The sequence below is a fragment of the Mugil cephalus genome, chromosome 4 (genome assembly GCF_022458985.1).
Source record: "Mugil cephalus isolate CIBA_MC_2020 chromosome 4, CIBA_Mcephalus_1.1, whole genome shotgun sequence".
NCBI classification, from domain to species: Eukaryota; Metazoa; Chordata; class Actinopteri; order Mugiliformes; family Mugilidae; genus Mugil; species Mugil cephalus.
The window spans coordinates 5,399,176-5,418,427 of record NC_061773.1 but is presented as its reverse complement, the minus strand read 5'-3'; the positions used below and the strand labels follow the sequence as shown (position 1 = coordinate 5,418,427).

Below are 19,252 nucleotides of genomic sequence, written 5' to 3'. Positions count from 1 at the left end.
ATAACAATCGCAAACGGTGATTCAGTTTTATGAGCGTTGTTATATTAGAGTGTATGAAGACGAGCGTGTGTATACCTAATGAACTGTGAGGGGGTGTAAGTGCATCATTTCTTAATGTATTTGTATGGTTTATTTAGAATTTGTTCTGTTTTCCTTATTCATCATCTTTTTGGAAATGCACAAAGAAGCCTTTGGCCTCTACGTCTGTGCTCAGTGATGTTATAGTGACTGTTTGCCTGTAACATATTAGAGGACAAGTTGGTGATATTTAAGTTACTGTTATTGTTCACAAATCCAGCGACAAGGCCTAAGCTGAGACTGTTTATGTTTGTCAGTCGTTTACGACTCCCATGCCATGTTTCCACAGTGAGGCAAGTTTTCAATTGCAGAGTTGATGCTATAGTGACTTACAGTGAGAATGATCTGTGAGACAGAAAACCACAGTGCACATGTTTATTGTAGTGATCCCTCATTACCAAAATGTGAGGGTGTCACCCAATGCAACTGTTTAGCTCATTTGTGTTTTAAAATATTTTTTTGCCACTGTACTATATGTCTTAACACAAGAAATCACCCAAATTAATATCTAGCTACTTAATTAGTCCTAATTAGGTAATTAGTTCTTAATTCGTTTTAATTGGAAATGTACACAGACTTATGTACACAGACTTATCCCAGCTTAATCCCTTATCCAAGCTTAATTCTATTTTTCTATACTATACTATTTACAATAAATATACAAAAATACACTATACTATACTACTATACTATATCACTATATACTTTAGTAAATATACTAAATAATATAAGGCCATTGCTGACAACTCATGAAATGTTTCCACTAATGCAAAGTGACAATGCCAATATATGGGTTTCATTTTCTTTTGACAATTGCAGATAAAAGTGTGTCATGGATAAAACAAGTCTCTGCAAATGATATATAAAAATGTCCAATATTGATCTGATAAGTGTTTAGCCCCTTTTCGAAATGGACCATCACATTGACTAAAGGAATATTCTCTCACTGTGAAATATTTATGAAATATGTTTTGTATCTTGTGGAAATCGGAACTGATGAAAATATTCATGAAAGTACATTTTCTGTCACGTTATTAGTGACACAATGCATAATTCATGTGGAACGAATTAGCCTGAGCCGTATCATATAAAAAAAAAAATAGTCAGCCCCTTTTAAATCTGTGATGAGACGACGGGTGCCAGTGTCTGCGCGAGAACGAGTGGAAGAGCGGCAGCAGGAGGAGGAGGAAGAGGAGGAGAGGAAGGGAAGAGGTGAAAGATTGAGAAGGAGGAGGAAGAGGAGGAGGAAGAAAGTGAGAATCAGAGATAATGAGTGAGAGGAAGCCAACTGTTTGTTACACTGCAGAATATTTCACATCAATTAGTGCTGAAAGTCACGTGTGTCTCTGAGTAAATAAGATGTCCTTGTTTGGGACTTTTCCTCCCTATAATGCTTCTCAAGGAGATTTTTAAACACTCCTTTGTTACTGTCTCTCTTAGTTTGATTGTAAACTACATGCTTCCACTGCTCAGTCTGATTTACAGTACGCTCAATGTCAATCCTCATTCCTGAATTACTCTGTCTTTCTGTCCCTTCTCTTGCTGGGACCGACTACAGTAGCCTAGTTCAGAGTGAATGTCTTACGTCTTAGCTCTTTCCTGACTCCTAGTACAGGTAGATGTGTATTTGACAGCTCCCAGCTGTCTCGCTAAAACATTATTTTCCCCTCGTCGCTTCTAGAATATTCCCCGATCTTTCATTTGCGCAGTAGGGCAGGCATTCGGATCTGACTCTGTGTGTCCATTATTATGATATAGAAGTGTGCCCACCGTTCATAATGAGATGGAGGCCTTGAGTGGATCATTAGTCAAAGGACAGAATTTCACACAGAACTGCCGAAAAAGTGTAGAGAAACAGAAAACATAGCTCATCCATAATTCAGTGAGGGAGAACATTATAAATAGTTCATGCAGTGTGGAGCAGTGTGAGAGCTGTGTTTGATTCCACATGTCACATAAGGTCAGTGTGTGTTGCTGCCTTAGCGTGTGTGTGTTTGTGTCTGTGCATGTGTCTTGTATGAGGCCTTTAGTTTATCAGAAGCAGGTTGCATTGGAGCTATTATGATAAGAATCTGTAAGTGAATCAGATACTGCCATTAAACACACAGGAGTTACACTTACTTACAACACCATTTCAGTTTGGTTTGTCATATCAGACATTTTTGTAAGACTGCCTAATACCTACTTTAACTCCCCTGGCAGCTCATAACAGATTAATTCCCTCATTTATGCTTGTCTGTTCAGCCTAAACATGACTTTTCAGCTGCTTACCAAGACTCTCTTTCATCTTCGAGCGGACTTAGGTGGATCAGACAAACCAGAGTTTATTATTAGCATATTCTGTGTCAGCAAAATAAAGTTCAGCTGTGCTCTGTTCTGGATCCCGTCCCTGGTAGCAATGGTCTGGTTTCCTACAAGCTGAAATAAGGTCAGTGTTTAAATTACTTTTTGACATCGACATGTTTACCAGTAAATTACTCATTATTCTACATTCTACTATCTGCACTATACGATGAATCCATATATGCCCAGAGGATACTATATATATACTCACCCACCAGAGTTACAATGCAATGAAAGGCTTTCTAACAGTGTGCAGCAGCGACACGGTATATTGGCTCATTTTTTTGCAAACACAGGATGCAATAAACTATTGTTTTCATACTTGAGGTAATAATGAAATTGCAATTAGCCTTTAGAAACATTTCGAGTTTGCCGCTGATTCAGCTGCTGCTGAGAACAGTGGGGAAATGAATGCCATTTCTTGAATTAAAGAGATTATTGATTTTAATTCCTACTTTTTCTATCCAGCACTGCAAATGAGCTTGAGGCCCCAGTGCCCTTGAAGATGAGGCTGACATACAGCGAACATATGTACAACATGCAGTATTTGCGGATGTGTCACAGCTCTGCAGGAACACAGTTGTCGCTCTCACACAGAGTCACGGTATAGATGAACATGTCATTCTCATTCTCAAACATGCTGGAAGTGTTTTCTGAAGGTTGGCACCAGCCTGTGTCTCCCTCAGGAGTCTCATCCAAAGCCAGATGGCTGGCGGCATCAGCCATCCAAGCCTGCCGCGCTCTGCCTGGCTGCTCCCAAGTGACGATGATGGTACACCATCACAGATTCAAACACCCACCCGGCCTCAATCAGCTGCTTGTTGCCTTTTAAAACTCCCATATTCCTTTATGCTGCATGTACAACGTGGTACAGTTTAAAGCAGTGGATATAGCAGGAATTAAGATTCACAGACACACGTGCATCTGACGTGTGTTGCAAATGTCAGCGCGCATGTAATTACATCCACTGAAACACAACATCGGGGAGTGATTTGTATGTACAGTTAAATACAGTGGGACTTGGGTCACAGTCATAGGTTACAGTATATAAAGGTGGACAAACTCTCAGCGTTGTCTTGTATAAGATTCCTAAAGAGTGTTTTTTACGCTTAGTGGGGTGACTCCAGCTGTCACTATCTAGCTCCTGGCTAATTCAAAAATGGGCAAAGAAAATGGAGTGAGACCAAAGCAGATAGCTAGCAACCTGTGACCTGTCACTCAAAATGACTATGCTCTTAATTAAGCATAGCTTAAAGCCTTAATACAGTGTAAATGGGTGAGTTACATTAAACTCAGACCGTAAACATGTTTATTTATGGTGTAAAGCTGGGCATTGCAACTATGTCATAGATTCATATATAAAGATGGATGACCAGCAGCCACTTCCACTTCCTCCCATTGACCAAACTGAAGCCAAGAATCTGGAGATATGAGCGGTGACATCTTGAGTATTAGGAGATTTAGGGGATGGAGCCACCATGCAGATGTCCTGCACATGCTTCTGCTAAACTCAACCACTGGTACACACAGAGGGTGTACCAGTGGTTGAGTTTAGCAGTATGATGGCAGTCTTTGCCTCTGGATGTACTGCCAAATTTAATTTCATTAGCAAATTGAATTTACTGAAAAACTATAACAATCCTAGTAGTTTTTTTTTGTTTTTTTTGTGCAGTTAACTGCAGAGCCTCTCATCTTTTCAGTTTGAAACAGATAAGTTAACACTGCATCTCCCAAGCCCCCCAGCTAACTCTGCGACCACTACCCTGACAACAATCACAGCAGATGTCATGGTGTCATTTCCTATTTTTCATAGCATCTAATTACTATTTAAAACAAAGCCTATCAGAAAAAGCACTTGAACAAACAACAATGTTACAGAAACTGAGGGTTTGTGAGGAGCTGCAGTGTCATTCATCTTCATACATTACAGTCTGTGGTCTAGCGCATTGACTTTCTTTTGGAGCCATTACATTTCCTGCAGCTTCTGGCACTTCCACATTAGCTCAGTCTTTCAGTCCTGGAGGCTGTCATATGGTCACAGTTTCCTTCTTTCCCCCACATTTTTCAGTGCACTGTTAAACATGATTTTGTTGAATTATTCTCTGTATGAAGACACAAAAATATATGTTTCATTCGTAGCCAGCAAGAAATGCCAACAATAATGCCATCGCAGTACACACAAAGAGTCTTATTTGTATTTCAGCTCTTTCAGATGTTTGGTGACTCTTTAAGTAATATGTCCACTCGATCACTCACTCTTGTCCCACAGGCAAGTCATTCTTCATTGTTATACTTTGGTTGTTATGTCCCGTTGTCTTTTGTTCTAGTTCATGATCCATTCTTATGCCGTCCTTCTCTTTCCACATTTCCCTAATCTTCTCCCTCCATCTGCATTCCCCTCGCTTCTGTCTCCATGCCTTAGTTGGGGTCTGCTCGCCGCTGACACATTGATCGAATTGGCAATTACTCCTATTTGAATCATTTGCCGTTGACATTCCAACACGGGTCCTCTGCCTTCTTGATTTAGTCCGTGCTGTGTTGATTTAGCCACAACAGCAGCATTTGAGAAGCTCAGGCCTTAATAATGAGGCAGATTTGTAAGGTGATGGAGGCACAAACAAAAAGAGACAGAGGCAGAGGGAGGCGCATCCTTCTGCATGCGTGTGTTGATGAGAGGTGTCTTGGAGAAGAAGCTAAGAGTTGAGAGTGTTATTAATCCGTGCTGAGGGAGTGTAGTGATCCCCTTGAGTGGAGTGCTTAACCCCAGCACACCATTGTAAAGATCCACCCCCACAAATAAGTGCCATTTGAGAATTGTAAGCCTTGTTGGATGATTAAGCTGAGACAAAGCCAGTTTGACATTGTCTGATAACACAATTAGCATGGAAATGTCTGTAACGGGGGAAACACTGTTGTTTTTAAACACTCGCTAACAATGTTCCTAATGAAGTGATACATGATAACTTCGGTTCACTGTTCTCAGTGATAGAATTCACCGTGTGACTGTACTGCAGCATGACAGGAAGATGATGTGATGTACAGCAATGACTGTTTCCTGTTGAGATTATGTGGCACCCAGCGCAGATGGCTCGCTGGTTTGGAGGCTTAAATGCCGCTCACTCTCATCTCTGGGACCTTTGTGTTTGGGATCAGGCTCTGGGCTCAGAGTGTGTTGTGTGCACATTCTCTCAATGTATGTGTACCATAGGATCATAGAGCTGTTGAGACATCCAGAGGAAAGACGAAGTTCATGGGCTTTTAAAGACTTTTTTTTTTTTAAATTTTGCTTCATTTTCTGTTTTGAAGACAAATGTGATGGGGAATAGAAGAGGAAGAGAGGAAAATCTACAGTGTTTACCACACTGACTCTGTGATTGCACAGTATGTGCCTTTTTCTGTACATCACAACAGTTTTTTCACAGGAGTTTTTCTTTGAGGTCAGCCTCGACATGTTCCAGCTACCGCCTGCACCTGCAGCAATATCAGCTTTTTGATGAATGGCGTCTAAGGTGCACGGTGACCATACTGAACTTGAATTACCCCTCTTGTCCTTCTGTGGTTCTGTCTTCAAATGCCCTATTCTCTCCTACCTTGTGAGCAAATGTACTTTGAAGCCTAAAAGGGACCTCAGCGTTGGCTTAATCACCTATTCAGAACTCATCATCTTCAAGGCCTGGTGGCTATGCTAACGAGCTTTAGCGATGCTCGAGGGGCTCCTGGCACAGCCGTGTCTATCCTCGTTGTCAGAGCCACAGAGGTGGGCCAGTGGAGTCCTCCCACCGCTGCTACTAGGCCCTCCTGTCTCAACACATCGCTTCACCCGCCTCATCCGTGCTCCAGCTCTCTTTTCCCCGCAGCACCTCAGGCATGCGAATACTCCCTAATGCTGGCATTAGAGAGAAGGAGGGGGTTAGTTAAATGTGCTCTACGCTTAGAGGCTGCAAATACTAAAAGGCTGGCGACACAAAAGTGAGATTATAGAGCAGAAATGTGTGGTTGTATGTCAGGGGAGCACAAAATCACAAGCAGACAGTGAGTGAGCTATAATGAAAGGGAGCAGGAGATTGAGAGACAAAATGAAAGAGATAAAGCTCACTGATCGCTCAGATATTACATTTAACCCCTTGCTAATCTTCTCAGTGCTGCAGCTGTCGGGCAGCAGTGGAGATCAGTTACTGTTGGTCTGAGCTGGTGCCCTGAGCAGTGGCCTGACAACAATAACAACAACAGCAAACGCAGCATGAGGACCATTTAACTCAGAGATGGGAGATGTTTTGCTCACTGCCTACATTAGTGAAGACCCTTGGGCTCTCCTGCCTGCACAGGCGGATCCACTTGGCCACCATTGTTTACTTGTGTACTTATAAACGCCCAATCAAACACATGCAGGGTTTCCCACCGTATTGTTAATTTGTTTGATAGTCGTAGAGCTGATCCCAGTTAATAAAATACATTTAAAGAGGCCAAAGAGATGCCTAATCTACTGGATGTGTTTTGATCTGGACCACTGCATATACTGGATGTCTTCTGGCAAAACATATTTGAGTTAACCAAATATATGAATGGTATATATGGCTTGAGTATCTTTCATATGAATTAAAGCAGTACTATCATTGAAGAATGAGAAGTGGTATCCGGCGTATGTTTAAATTAACTTCAGGAAGTGTCTTATCTTACTTACCATATCCTTCTGTAATATCAGTTAATCACCTGTTTATGTAAGTCACACAAAAACATTTGAACTTGATCTCTTCATTAAGACTTATCTTTGTCATTTCTTTTACTAAAGCTAGTAGCTACGTGTTCAATATGTCTCACAAAGCCTCTGATCAAGGCAACTACATGCATATATGCATATGTGGCCGCTGTAATAAGCAAGCTGTCCCTGAAACTACTGTAGCATTAGCAGAAATATTTCTCCTGGACTTGTTCCATTAAAGTTGTCATCTTACCACATTCTGGTGATAGGTTACAGCTAGAGTAACTTGTCTGAAAGTCTAACGTGAGGTACATAAATCTTATTTGCTCGACTGCTAGCAGTAGCTTCGCCTGGAAGGAGTGGGAGAAACTCATCTAAAATAAAACAGGGCTGAGTAGACAGCCTGATTAACTTGTCCCGGGGACAGACATATGTGACAAGACGAGACACATGACTTGTTTGGCTTCGGCTGCCAACCCCAGTGTAAAATAGGTTTGTTTGGCAGCAACTTGATTAACATTGTGGAGAACAGATTAGATGTCTGCCTTTTGCTTTTGCTGCCGCTTCTTTCATTTTGTATTTTCCTTGTTGGGTTTTGCAAAATGCACATCTAACTCCTTAATCTTCATGGCACAACCCGCCTTCTTTGTGAGTGCACGCACACTATACAGTTATCAACTAGTCCACACATCCAGCCATGCTGCAAATGTGCGTTTTACTATCTCGCTGACATTAGACCTGTTTGCTGATTAAAGCCTGCAAAGGTGCAGTGAGTGGGTGGGTGAGGTGGTGTAGGAATGTGAAAATAAAACACATCAAAGACGTTCTACTTCCCTGGCTGCATTAGAAAGTCTGGCCAGGGACAGAGCTGTATTCACTAAACTAAACTGAGCTGTTTGCCCTCGCTCTGGGTGCTTTTAAATCAAGATGGCAGAGGGATAAACACTGCAGTTCAACTTGAATCTTCTCAGGGCAAATTAGCATAGCTGGAGTAAAAGGCTTAACATAAAAAAAAGAGGAAACCTTCAAATGCCACCCTTTGCTTTCAGAACAGCTCCAGTTGTCCCTTGAATGTCTGTCTTACAAGTCCTCAAGTGCCTGAAGGGGGATATTGGATTGTTCTTGTCCTCGAGGAAAGATTTTATGTCTTTGAGGGATGAAAGAGGTGGATCCACAAAATCTCACTTCAAGATTCAGTTAGACTTTGCTGTCTGGAGGCGGTGGATTAGGGTTATTGTTGGACATGCTAACCTTATGCTATATTATATTCACTTCAGTTTTATTTTCTTACTCTTTAGGCTCTGTGCTTCAGCACATTTCATTTGGAATATACAATTGAAACTATAATAAAGTTCCGGTCTCTGCTTTAATTTGTGCATGTCAGTACAGAAGAAGATACATAGAGAATTCACCAGAAAGTACAATTTCTTGGGAAGATTGAAGAGAAAATAAGAAGTTTGTACTGACACGCACATCCAAACAGGTAATGAGTAGGGTGCTAGATCATGAAAAGCAGGACAATGAAACACTGTAGAAAAGGTCCACATACCAGCAGAGCTTCTGCTGGGTTAAAAAGAAGACCCAATGAACCCAGACTGACACCGCTATCTATTGGTGAAGGCATCACTAGAGGACATACAAAAGCTCTGTTGATGTTCATACATTGATGACGCCAGGCAGCCCTGCCTCTCCACAACACTTTTAAATGAACAAAAACAAAATTTAAAGAAAGTGAGGCTTGACAGATGCTTTCACTTGTCCACTAAAAGTTCAGACCGAGACAAATTAGTTCTTAACTGAAGACTTTTTCAAGTTCTATCTGGAAAGCCAATTTAACTTTTAAAAAAGGAAAGAATATCTATTTTGTCCGCAGACTAATAAAACGTCTGACACATCTCAGACAGGTAGGTTGGAACTAAACAAAGATCTGATGTCTAGAGTTAGAGATAGACCTGTGCATCATCAGCACAGACATGCTGAAGAATGATGTGGGCAGCATATAAACAGAAATAAAACTGTGATTCTAAATAAGTCCTCTCTAGGAACCATTAGAGCGAGCAATGTTTAAGACTACTTAAGTTCAGTGACACGCATAGGACTACATCATTAAGGCCTACACAACTGTCAGGACGATTCAAGAGAGTGACGTTGTCCACTGTGCCAAGTGCTGTAGTTGAATCTAAGATGAGCAGAGCTGAACAAGCACCAAAAAAATATTCACACATCCTTCAACACAATGATGTAGAAGACAGAGCAAAGTATCATTCACGACTGTGCATCTGTTGTGAAGTTAGAAGTGACGTTAGAAGCTTGTAGACAATTTGATGCGTTCCTCTAGATGACTCAGTGCTTCACACACTGTCACATCAGTATATTAACAGCCCCCATTGAAGCCAAGACAGTCTCACAGATTTGGTCAGCCTGTATCTGAGCCGGTCAAAAAGAGGGCACCTGTTGCCCTGGTTCAAACAAATACAGTCAGACAGAATATGTAAATAAAGTACAGGAAACAGGACCTGACCCAGTACTACTCTGCCCCTGGAGGGACAGCAGAGACATGCACCCACTTAATGGCAGATGACACTCCGCTGTCCTGCAGCAACACACTCTGCTGGAGAGACTGTGAATCCTCCTCAAAATAAAAAGGTATTTAACATGGAGACTGCCACTGTTTTCATAAAACATTCATTTTCTAATGAAAATGCCTTGGTCATTTTGTGCACATTAGTCATGATATGGTTACAAAAAAGAGATTATATTGTAATTACACTAACCAGTTTATGCATATCTCTTTTTTACTCCAATCACTGTCAGTGGTCAATTATATAACACATTGACCTGACATTTTGCACAGATATTCATGGTTCTCAAAAGATGAATCTGTAATGATTTTGGTGTATGCAGCATCATCATAGTCAAGTGAGCTTTTCAATTTGACTTTAATCAGTATAGTGCATTTTGAGTTTAGTGCTATTTATCATGCTAACATTACAACATTATTCCTAAAAATCTTCATGTTTGCATTGTTACTGTGAGATTATCTTCATGCTTACAGTATTGTTAAGCCTAACTCACAGCTACCTAAGTGCAGATGATGATCTATAACAGCCTGAATGTGTGAATGATGTGCCAGAGTTTAACCATGCATGGACAATAGTGAATTTAACCTGTTTTAGATTTGCTGGGGACTGCAGTGCAGAGCTACGACGTACAGCAGGTTGTTGCTAAATTTCCTAATTTTAGTTTAATATAAACTAGTATTTTTTCTATATTCAACTTTATCAAACCTGTTATCAACACCTCAGTTACTGTATAAAGTCATGTGAAGCTTTGTTGAATTTTCAAAAATGAATAGTAATTCACCTTAAGAAAATTCCTCATACAATTCAACCCTTGCATGACCGATTTGCTATGACCACAAAAAATATAATCTGAGTGATTATACTCAAGAAAATGGCTTATCTGCCTGCAGGTTTACCTACTGATAACACGACTGTTGTTCAAAAGCAGTGACCCTGGGGTAGAAGCAGTAGCAGTTGTTTTAAACAAGGTAGTCTGAAGATACTCCATATTCAGTTTGGCCCCGCAAAGGTCCTTGTCATCACCTTGTCATTGTCGTTTAACTGTGTTGTGAAAATTCATTTTGAATTCTCTGGGTTGGACTGTATATGAGTGACTGTAGTTGAGTCCTGCTTGCTCAGTGGATGATCCTTCATTTCCTCTCTAATCCACAGGCCTCACCACGTGTCCCCATTGAAGGAGTCCCAGGGGATTGACCTATATACCTGCTGACTCCTACTGTCCTGTCATAGCTGTGGCGTGGCACAGGCTGGCACACTGCTGGGACATGTGCTTGGTCACGCTTACCACTTTGCACTTACTCTTAAACCACAGTTCCTTCGGCCCGTGCATAATTGGAATTGATATGGTGCTGTTGAGTGTTTATAGCCCCTTTAATGGTATTTAATGTGTTTGTGTGTCAACGAGTCTGGGCACCAAACTGTGTGTGACATATTTCCCCACTCACCTTAAGTTCACCCTGTTCACACCTGCTTGGCATCACGCCCCTATGCACGTGGTGGTTAATAATTCACACTGACCCTCTGCTCCCCTGACCTTCGCTTGTTACGAATTAATTATGACCTCCTCTGTCGTATGCCTTATTAATCTCTGTGGGACACAGAACTCCGAAGGATTATTATGATGATTTCTGCCTTTGTTGTTACATAGTTATCTCCTGAATTTTTAGCACTTTGTTGTTTCTTTGAAGGTTGATGTGGCCGCTTCTTTTGCTCCGTGTTGTGAAGATTTATTTATATATTTTATATTCAGGTAATGACCCAAGCTGTTTTGATAGAAAAGAAGCGAAAGTCATTGTCAAATTTCTTTGGTATAACTAATGTAAGAAGGAGAACAGACAAAGTTTGACATTTAGAAATATAAATTTGGCGGCGGAGGATTACACATGATGCGTGACCGTGTTGCTGGAGATGTTTAATATTTCCATCCTCGGTGCTCTTGCTTCCAGTTCCTCTTTCCAAGCAGAAAGTTTGGGTCTTGTTTCTAACGCTGCCTCTATTTTCTTTTGCCTTTGCATTTTTCAGTGTTTCAGTGCACAAAAACTCCCACATGCTTCTCTTTAGCACACATCAGATGTCACGCTTTATCCTCCACTCATATTTTTCCCAGCATTCCTAAACATTTAAACATTATGTGGAGTTGGTGGCATTGAAAGTCTGCCTCAGATTTGGGAACTGCCCGTCATTTCCTTCCTGGTAATGAGTACCTAAAATATTGTATCTCAATGATCCGTGTGATTGCATTTAATGACAGGTGACATTTCTTGCCCACAGCTTGTGGTCTGGGATCCTGGCAGAGAAACCATGTGGGGGACAAACACTTGCTGCGAGTTGACTGACAGTAAGAGGGGGATACTGAGGCAGTGTAGACCGCACAGTACTGCTTGTACATGTATTTCTACCATTTTCTTTTCTTTCTTTTTTTTTGGCCAGCATATCAACATATACTGATGTGTATGTGTGGGAGAGGGGCTTATAACTGTCACCACCAGTTGTTAGGGAAATAACAGCTAAAATGAAATTAGGTTGGTGTGAAATGTGCGGCCTACTCCAAGTGCAATATTTAGCAGGATTCTTGAAACCGACTTGTGAGTGCACTGTTTATTTTTCACTTCTGCGCGTTCATGTTGCTGTGTGGGTGTGTGTGCTCCCACAGGGCTCTATATCTCTCCATGAAATTGTGCACTCTCTGGCTCCCTCCACGGGTAGGACATGCTAAAGGTTTCCACAGTATCTCGCCTCACCGTTAGCTTGGCTCTGTTCTGGTTCTGATCATCTGTGAATATTTCTGTTCCTCAACATTAATTTACGTTTATGGTTGCAAATAGGAGCTATGTGATTTGCGATGATAAAAAATCTGACATGCACCGGAGTATTTTATTCAGACAGATTGCAGAGTCAGGTGGGACATTCACGTTCTGGCAACTACACACACACGCGCGCACAATTAATTCAGTACAATGCAATGTAATAACATCGAAATAATACACGATTGCACAGTGCAAAATACAAATGTCGATAATTGCTTTGTTTCAAACAGTGTGTGAAGGTGCAGTAGCTTAATCATTGGCAACTGTTCATTCCCAAATGTCTTACCTCTTACCTGTAGTTAAAAATTATGTAAGCAGGAGTTTCTTCATATTTAATGCCTTCACACTATTGTCACGGACCATGGAATTGCCTCATAGTAAACATCTATATCTCATTTTAAACTACAGATCCATTTAGAATGTCTAAACAGCCTATGTCTGATTAATATATGTATGATTAATCCTTAATAGATGTCTCAGAGAGCAGGGAGTGTGTCCTGTTGTACATGAGACATAAAGACATAAAAGCCAATATAGACATATTTCATAATTGCCACCATTAAACACTGTCCTCATTGCTATATACCTATATATATATATATCATTGCATAATCAATATTAATTCAACAGTCATCACTTGGAACACAAAACATGACATAATAAAGTCATGTTCAGCAGACGGGCTGTAATCAGAGTTGTCTCGATCAGATCATCTTGTGACAGTGTTAAGGTCTCACTTGAACTCTGTCACCACGGTCCCGTAAAAAATACAGCCGTACTCGTAGATCTAAAAATCCATCTCAACAGATACAGGTCATATTTCACCTGAAACTGCCTCAGTGTACAAACGTTTGTAGCAACTGTACAAAACTGTACCATCATTTTTGTGTATTTTGGGTTACTTTAGGAAAACTCATCAAATTTCAGGCTATAGAATAATGTTTTTACTGCTGTCAAACGTCAAAACAGGTCAAATTTGACCTGAATAAGACCTTTTCTAGGGTTCAGCTCTTCTTACATAGGCAACCTTCCTCTTTCAGAGGAAAGACCATGAATTGGGGAATTTCAGCTAGAGGCTGCAGTCATTGGTCCGCTGGGTGTTAAAAATATTTGGAAAAATAAATAATCTACAGTAATAGCTAGAAGAAAAAGATGAAATGATTATGGAACATGTCAACTAGTTTATTAGGATTGAAGTAATATGTACGTCTACAGTGTGCCGACTTAAATTCTATATTTCTGTCAGCTGGTGGAGACCAAAACAGAGCTAAAAGAAAAACAAATTTTATGATGAAAAAGTGATAACATGTCATTGTCCTGTTAATGGTTAGTTTGGGTTGTTGTATTCATTTTGCCCTTTTTGTGTAGATTTGTTTGGAGTAAAGAATTTTTTATATTTCATGGCAGTTTTTGTTTTTACAACCTTAACAACAGAGTCTATAGCCTGGAGTTCTTCTGCTGCTTTTGAGTTGTTGACTTTCTTGCTCCATCTCATTCCAGTAATTATTTTTTTACTAGATCATTCCATACGGAGAGACACAGTAAACATAGTTTGTGTTTAATTTAGGATGGTATTACATTGAACCAGCCACCAAGAAGCTCCATTTAAATATTAGAATGTCTCATCCTCACACCTGCTTCTAGTCCTGTTTGTAATGGGGGTTGTAGTCTGGATACTACTATACCATCGTTCATTATCTGGTAAATTAATACCAACATTATCTGCACTGACATGCATAGAAGACAAACAGTCAAACATGCACATTCACATACCCATACACATTGTGTGAGTACTAATCAGGGCTGTAGTGTCTCAGCAAGCTCCTGTGAGAGTGGGATCAATCTATGAGAATGGGATCAATCTCTGTGACCTTTTCCTTGTGGTAACCTGCAGTGTTCAATCTCTCATTATTTTGACAGTGAAAGGGCAGCTTTTCCGGCGCTGAGCTGTCTAGATGAGCATTACAACACTGCCCATGTTCACACTATCCACCTTTGTCTTCCGTGACAGAGTCAAGATGACACACTAACCGCTCTCTTAGCACCGGACTCGATACTTGAATATGTGTCAAACACGCAAAGCCACTTCACATCGGCCTTGTTGTTGCTGTTTCTCGGGCTATGAAAGCTCAGCCAACACAAACGTAGGAAAACACATGTAAACTGACAAAACTCTAAGAAAACATCTTGTGAGATTTTCTGGCTCATAAGAAATTGAGATCTAGGTTTTTAGAAACGTGGTAAATCCACGAGTGTAGAGCCTCTAATGAATGCACAGTCATCTATAGTGTTTAAGACAAACTGTCAAAGTATTCTCAAACAAGACACGGACACATCTTTGCAGAAGTAGTCAGTAAAAGCTTTAGATGTAATCGGTAGTTTACAATCAGTGTGTAGTGTTGTCAGCTGATCTGAATTACAGATCAGAGCCAATGTTAAGTACACGCTCCACTGAGCGGACAGTTAACCTCCTGCCATTTAATGAGGTTACTGATTCACTAACAGGATGATCCCACTAACAAACTGTGTGTGCACGTGTGTGTGTGTGTGTGTGTGTTTTGTGTGTGTGTGTCCTCCCGTCCAATAAATCCCCAAAATAAAAAAGGGCTTTAATGTATGATAAAGAACAGCAAAACTACACTTGTTTCTCAATGGATAAAATTTAAAGGAACAAAAAACGTCTTTCAAAATCAGTTCATTCTTGCTCGAAGAAGATATTTCACCTCTTGTCTCTTTTGTAGTTTTGGAAGATTGCCGCCCTGCATCAGTTGCTCTGTTTCCAGGGTGCAGTAAAGGATGGTCTCCGAAGCGCGGGGGCTCAGGTCTTTTTATGTGGCCCTGATTTTCTCCACACGGTGTGGGTAGAGGTGGGAAGCGCAGCCCACATCGCTTGCTGCTGTACAAGCTAAAGCACTCTACATGAATAATTTGCTACTCCCAGCTCCGGTTTGGCCTTGCTCCTCTCCCTTTCACCCACGCAGCGGTGTTATGCTGATTCAGGAGCAAAGACGGGAGTGTGGCTGTGCCAACATGGCAGGAAGTAAGCTGCTCAATAGAAAAAAAATAATTCATTAGTATCCAATTTAGGTATTTAATGAGATTCTGCCCTGGTGAACCTGCCCAGGTTTTGAAAAGAGTGAGTTAAAACTTCGGAGGTCGGAAATCTTTTTTTAGATTGGGGATTATGTTTTCATGTGGATGCATGTGTACGAGCACATAGCATGTCTTCATTGTTCTGCATTGCTTGCTTCTGTCTATCCCAATGTGCACTAGCTGTCCACAAAAAAAGCCTCGCTTGTCGTGAAAAGAACCGGCACAGATGGCTAGTTCTGAGAGTACTGCACCTGTTTATATATAGCTTCTCAGTGGAGCACTTGAGAGATATGAAAACAAAGCAAGTCTGTCTGTTGGCCATGCCAATGGATCCAGTCATGCTTCATGGTGTCAGTTGAGACAACAGATTCCTGTAGGATTTGGGCACATTAAATAAGGCTGTATTTTGTTCAGAAAAATAGCACCAGTAAAAATAGCATGTGACACGCAAATTTTTAAAGAACCCACCTGTCCTTATTACCGTACATTATATTTAGTTTTGACAGCATATTGTTATTTGTCACTTTGACAAAGTAATGCCTGTATTTAGTAGTAAAAGATTCACAACTTACCCAACTGTTTACCAGCCTCTTATTTTATCTTCTTTCATGCTGACAAATGTTTTAGCTTCCTCTCTTATTCTGATTACTGCAGCATCATCCGAGGTGAACTGCATATTTTTTACACTATTCATGATTCAAATTGCATCATTCTAAAAGCAGGGAGTTACATAATTCCTCATTCACGTTGCATAAGGGCTCTAATTGAATTATTATGAGGTTCGATGTTTGCTGTGTCAGTGCCTCTGCTACGTGTTGTATGAAATCCTATTGTTCATGAGGTGTGGAATGCTTTTGACTTTATGCTCTGTGCTGCGTCTCGTACAGTAATATGGAAATATAAGAGCCACCTGCCATCTACTGGGATTTCATCTAAATGTGTATTACTTGCGATTAATCTTTTAATTTGATAAACATGGTGTCGTAAAGCATTGTTATGTGTAGTAAATACTATACTGCATGTTTCATGGCTGCTATTGTCTTAACCACCACCACCATCATCATTTTCCCGCCCCCTCCTCCTTCGTCTTTCTGCATCTTCCTCCCCCTCATCCTTTTTTTCTCTTTGTAAACGTGAGCTGTGGCTTTGACAACTACCACCTACATTCCACATCACTATTCGTGTATTGTTTTGTGGTCACACATCAATTTCACTGCCCAAATAGTAAAAGTGTTATCCACCCTTCCGTTGTGGCCAGTGAAGCCATACAGAGGGCATAGAAAGAGACAAGGAGACGGGGAGACGAGAAGGGCGAATGATCAGTCTCACTCAGACGGTCCCTGATCAGTGTCTCTGCACAGGTTTAGTCTGAAGTGATAAAGAAGGCGGACTGGGCCCTATTCCCCCAGACCTTGTCACTGGAGACTTGTCTGTCAGACACTGTTCTCTGGGGGTCTTTAGATTAAGATCCCTATTGTGTAGTTTGGATGTACCTTGATGACTAATGGTTATCACAGTGTGTCAGTTTCCCTCTTTGTCTTGCTTGAAGCGTTGGCAGTTTCAGTTATTTACATATGTCAGGAGAATAACTCTTCCTCCGACTACCTTCATGTCTGAAAATGTGACAGAGTCAGACCAATAACCTCGATGAGTACTGACTGCACTTGATCGATGAATTATGAAGGAAACGTAAGGGCTTTTAAAAAAAATAAATCATTTATATGCAGCCTTCTCCGGCAGCTTGACTATTTGGATCGCAGTAAAGATGTCCTCTGATACAGTCACAGAGCTCCTAGATTGTTTTTATTTATTAGCTGTTGTTAAATTCCATCTTCTGTATTTATGCTTTTGAGGTACGACACCAATAAAAGAAATGATTCATTGAGCAGATGGTAATCAGAAGCAGAGGTGTTTATGAGGTTATTTGTTTTGTTGTGCAAGTCTGTGACATAAGAATGCTCCCTCCACAGACCTTAGGCACAGATGATTTTTCATTAACAAGGAGGCTCACCACAGTTAATATGTAATATAACCACGTCTTCCCATTAACCAGTCCAATCCGTTGCATTGACCCGAAATTGAATCTGTTTATGTTAATTCCCTGTATTTGATGGCTTTTGTGCTAGATTTTCAGCTGTGTCAGAATCTATAACTACCACCAAATATAAGACTCAGTGAGGAAGACTGTGAACGATGAATCCTATTCTTGCTTCTAGAAAGTTTGGTGGCGTCCATAAAAGGTCTAATGACTGTTGTGCCCATCCAATCTAATAACAGATGTGTTAATTTGTATTCACACGGCACTCTTACTCTGTGTAGTCTGTTTGAGAGTGCTTAATGTTGTCAAATGATTAAGTCTTCTGGAAGAGATGAAAGGCCTTGTTGGGACTGGGTTTCAAACGTTCAGTTGTTCAGATTTGCTATGGTGAGTCCTTGGCAGTGTGTGACCATTTATAAAGCAACAACATTTATTTAATATATCTTACTAGCTAACACATTTAAGTTCTTGTACCCAACAGTCATTATGAAAAACAATCTAGTAACGTGTTTACATGTATATATCACTATGGACACTGATGTTGAACAGACTTGCGCATCAAGTCAAAATATTTCCTTTTGTTTGTGCTTATCATTCGTTTTATTTGTCAAAGTACTTTGCTCTGCTGAATAAGTACTGCAGTGTGTTGCGAGAAAAAATGTTGTTTGACTTTTTTTGCAACACTGCTCATTTATGTTTCCTCTGTCTTTGTTTTTCAGAAGAAAGAATGGCTATGCTTGAACTGCCAGACACAGAGGGCTCTGTCAGGAAGCTTGGGAGATATTCCAGCTCCCGTTGCACAGCCCATGGGATCTCCCCGCCCAACTGCTCCAGCCAATCAACAAACACCTCAGCAGAAAGGCCCCAATCAGCTTTCAGGGCCAAGGGCCACAGGTCCACAACAGCAACAGAAACCAGCGGGTCCCCAAGTAAGTGGCCCTCTTTCTAATGTGAAACAGGCTGGGCCTGCCCCTCAAACTAAGGGGTTGAGCCAAGCTTCTCCTCAAACCAAGGGTGCTGTTCAACCCACCACTCAACCCAAGGGTTCAACTCAGCCACCTTCCCAGACTAAGGGTCCAACACAACCCTCAGCTCAGGGTAAGGTACCTGGTCAAGTGAAGGGTTTGAATCAGTCACAATCTCAAAGTAAGGGCCCTGCTCAGTCTGCTAATCAAATAAAAGGCACGAGCCAGGCCAAAGGGCCAGCTCAAACAAAAGGTTCTCTTCAGGGCTCTGCTCAGACTAAGGGCCCTTCACATCCCTCTGGTACCAAGACTTCATCTACCCCAGGTAAAGCAGCACCCAACCATGGCAAGCCCTCTCCCACTCCTTCAAAAACAGGTCCAACTCAGTCTAAACCCACAGGTAACAACCAGACGCGAAAACAGATGCAAAGCCAGGACAAGACAAAAGTCACATCTAAATCTCAAAAAGAAGACGTCAAAGCCTCATCAAAGAAGACATTGTCAGAGACTGTCACTTCTTCAAAAGACATGAAGAATGCTGAAGATGCTCAGAAGTCAAGACACCATGAAGTGAGCTACCTGCAACTTCTTCGCCTTCACCTGTTACTCTTGATCCACCATTTTGATTTATTTTGCTCCATTCAGAT

At 41.0% G+C, this 19,252-nt stretch overlaps 1 protein-coding gene across 3 annotated transcripts in view; it reads left to right on the top strand.

Annotated features, from left to right (window-relative positions):
• The window catches only part of bsnb (bassoon (presynaptic cytomatrix protein) b), a 63,094-nt gene that overhangs the window by 25,446 nt on the left and 18,396 nt on the right, over positions 1-19,252 (top strand). For 2 of the 3 annotated variants that reach the window (XM_047582440.1, XM_047582439.1), the window contains exon 4: positions 18,360-19,175. In XM_047582440.1, the coding sequence (XP_047438396.1) occupies positions 18,360-19,175 (816 nt within the window). The remainder of the gene's footprint in view (positions 1-18,359; positions 19,176-19,252) is intronic. The other variant, XM_047582441.1, reaches the window with a different exon arrangement.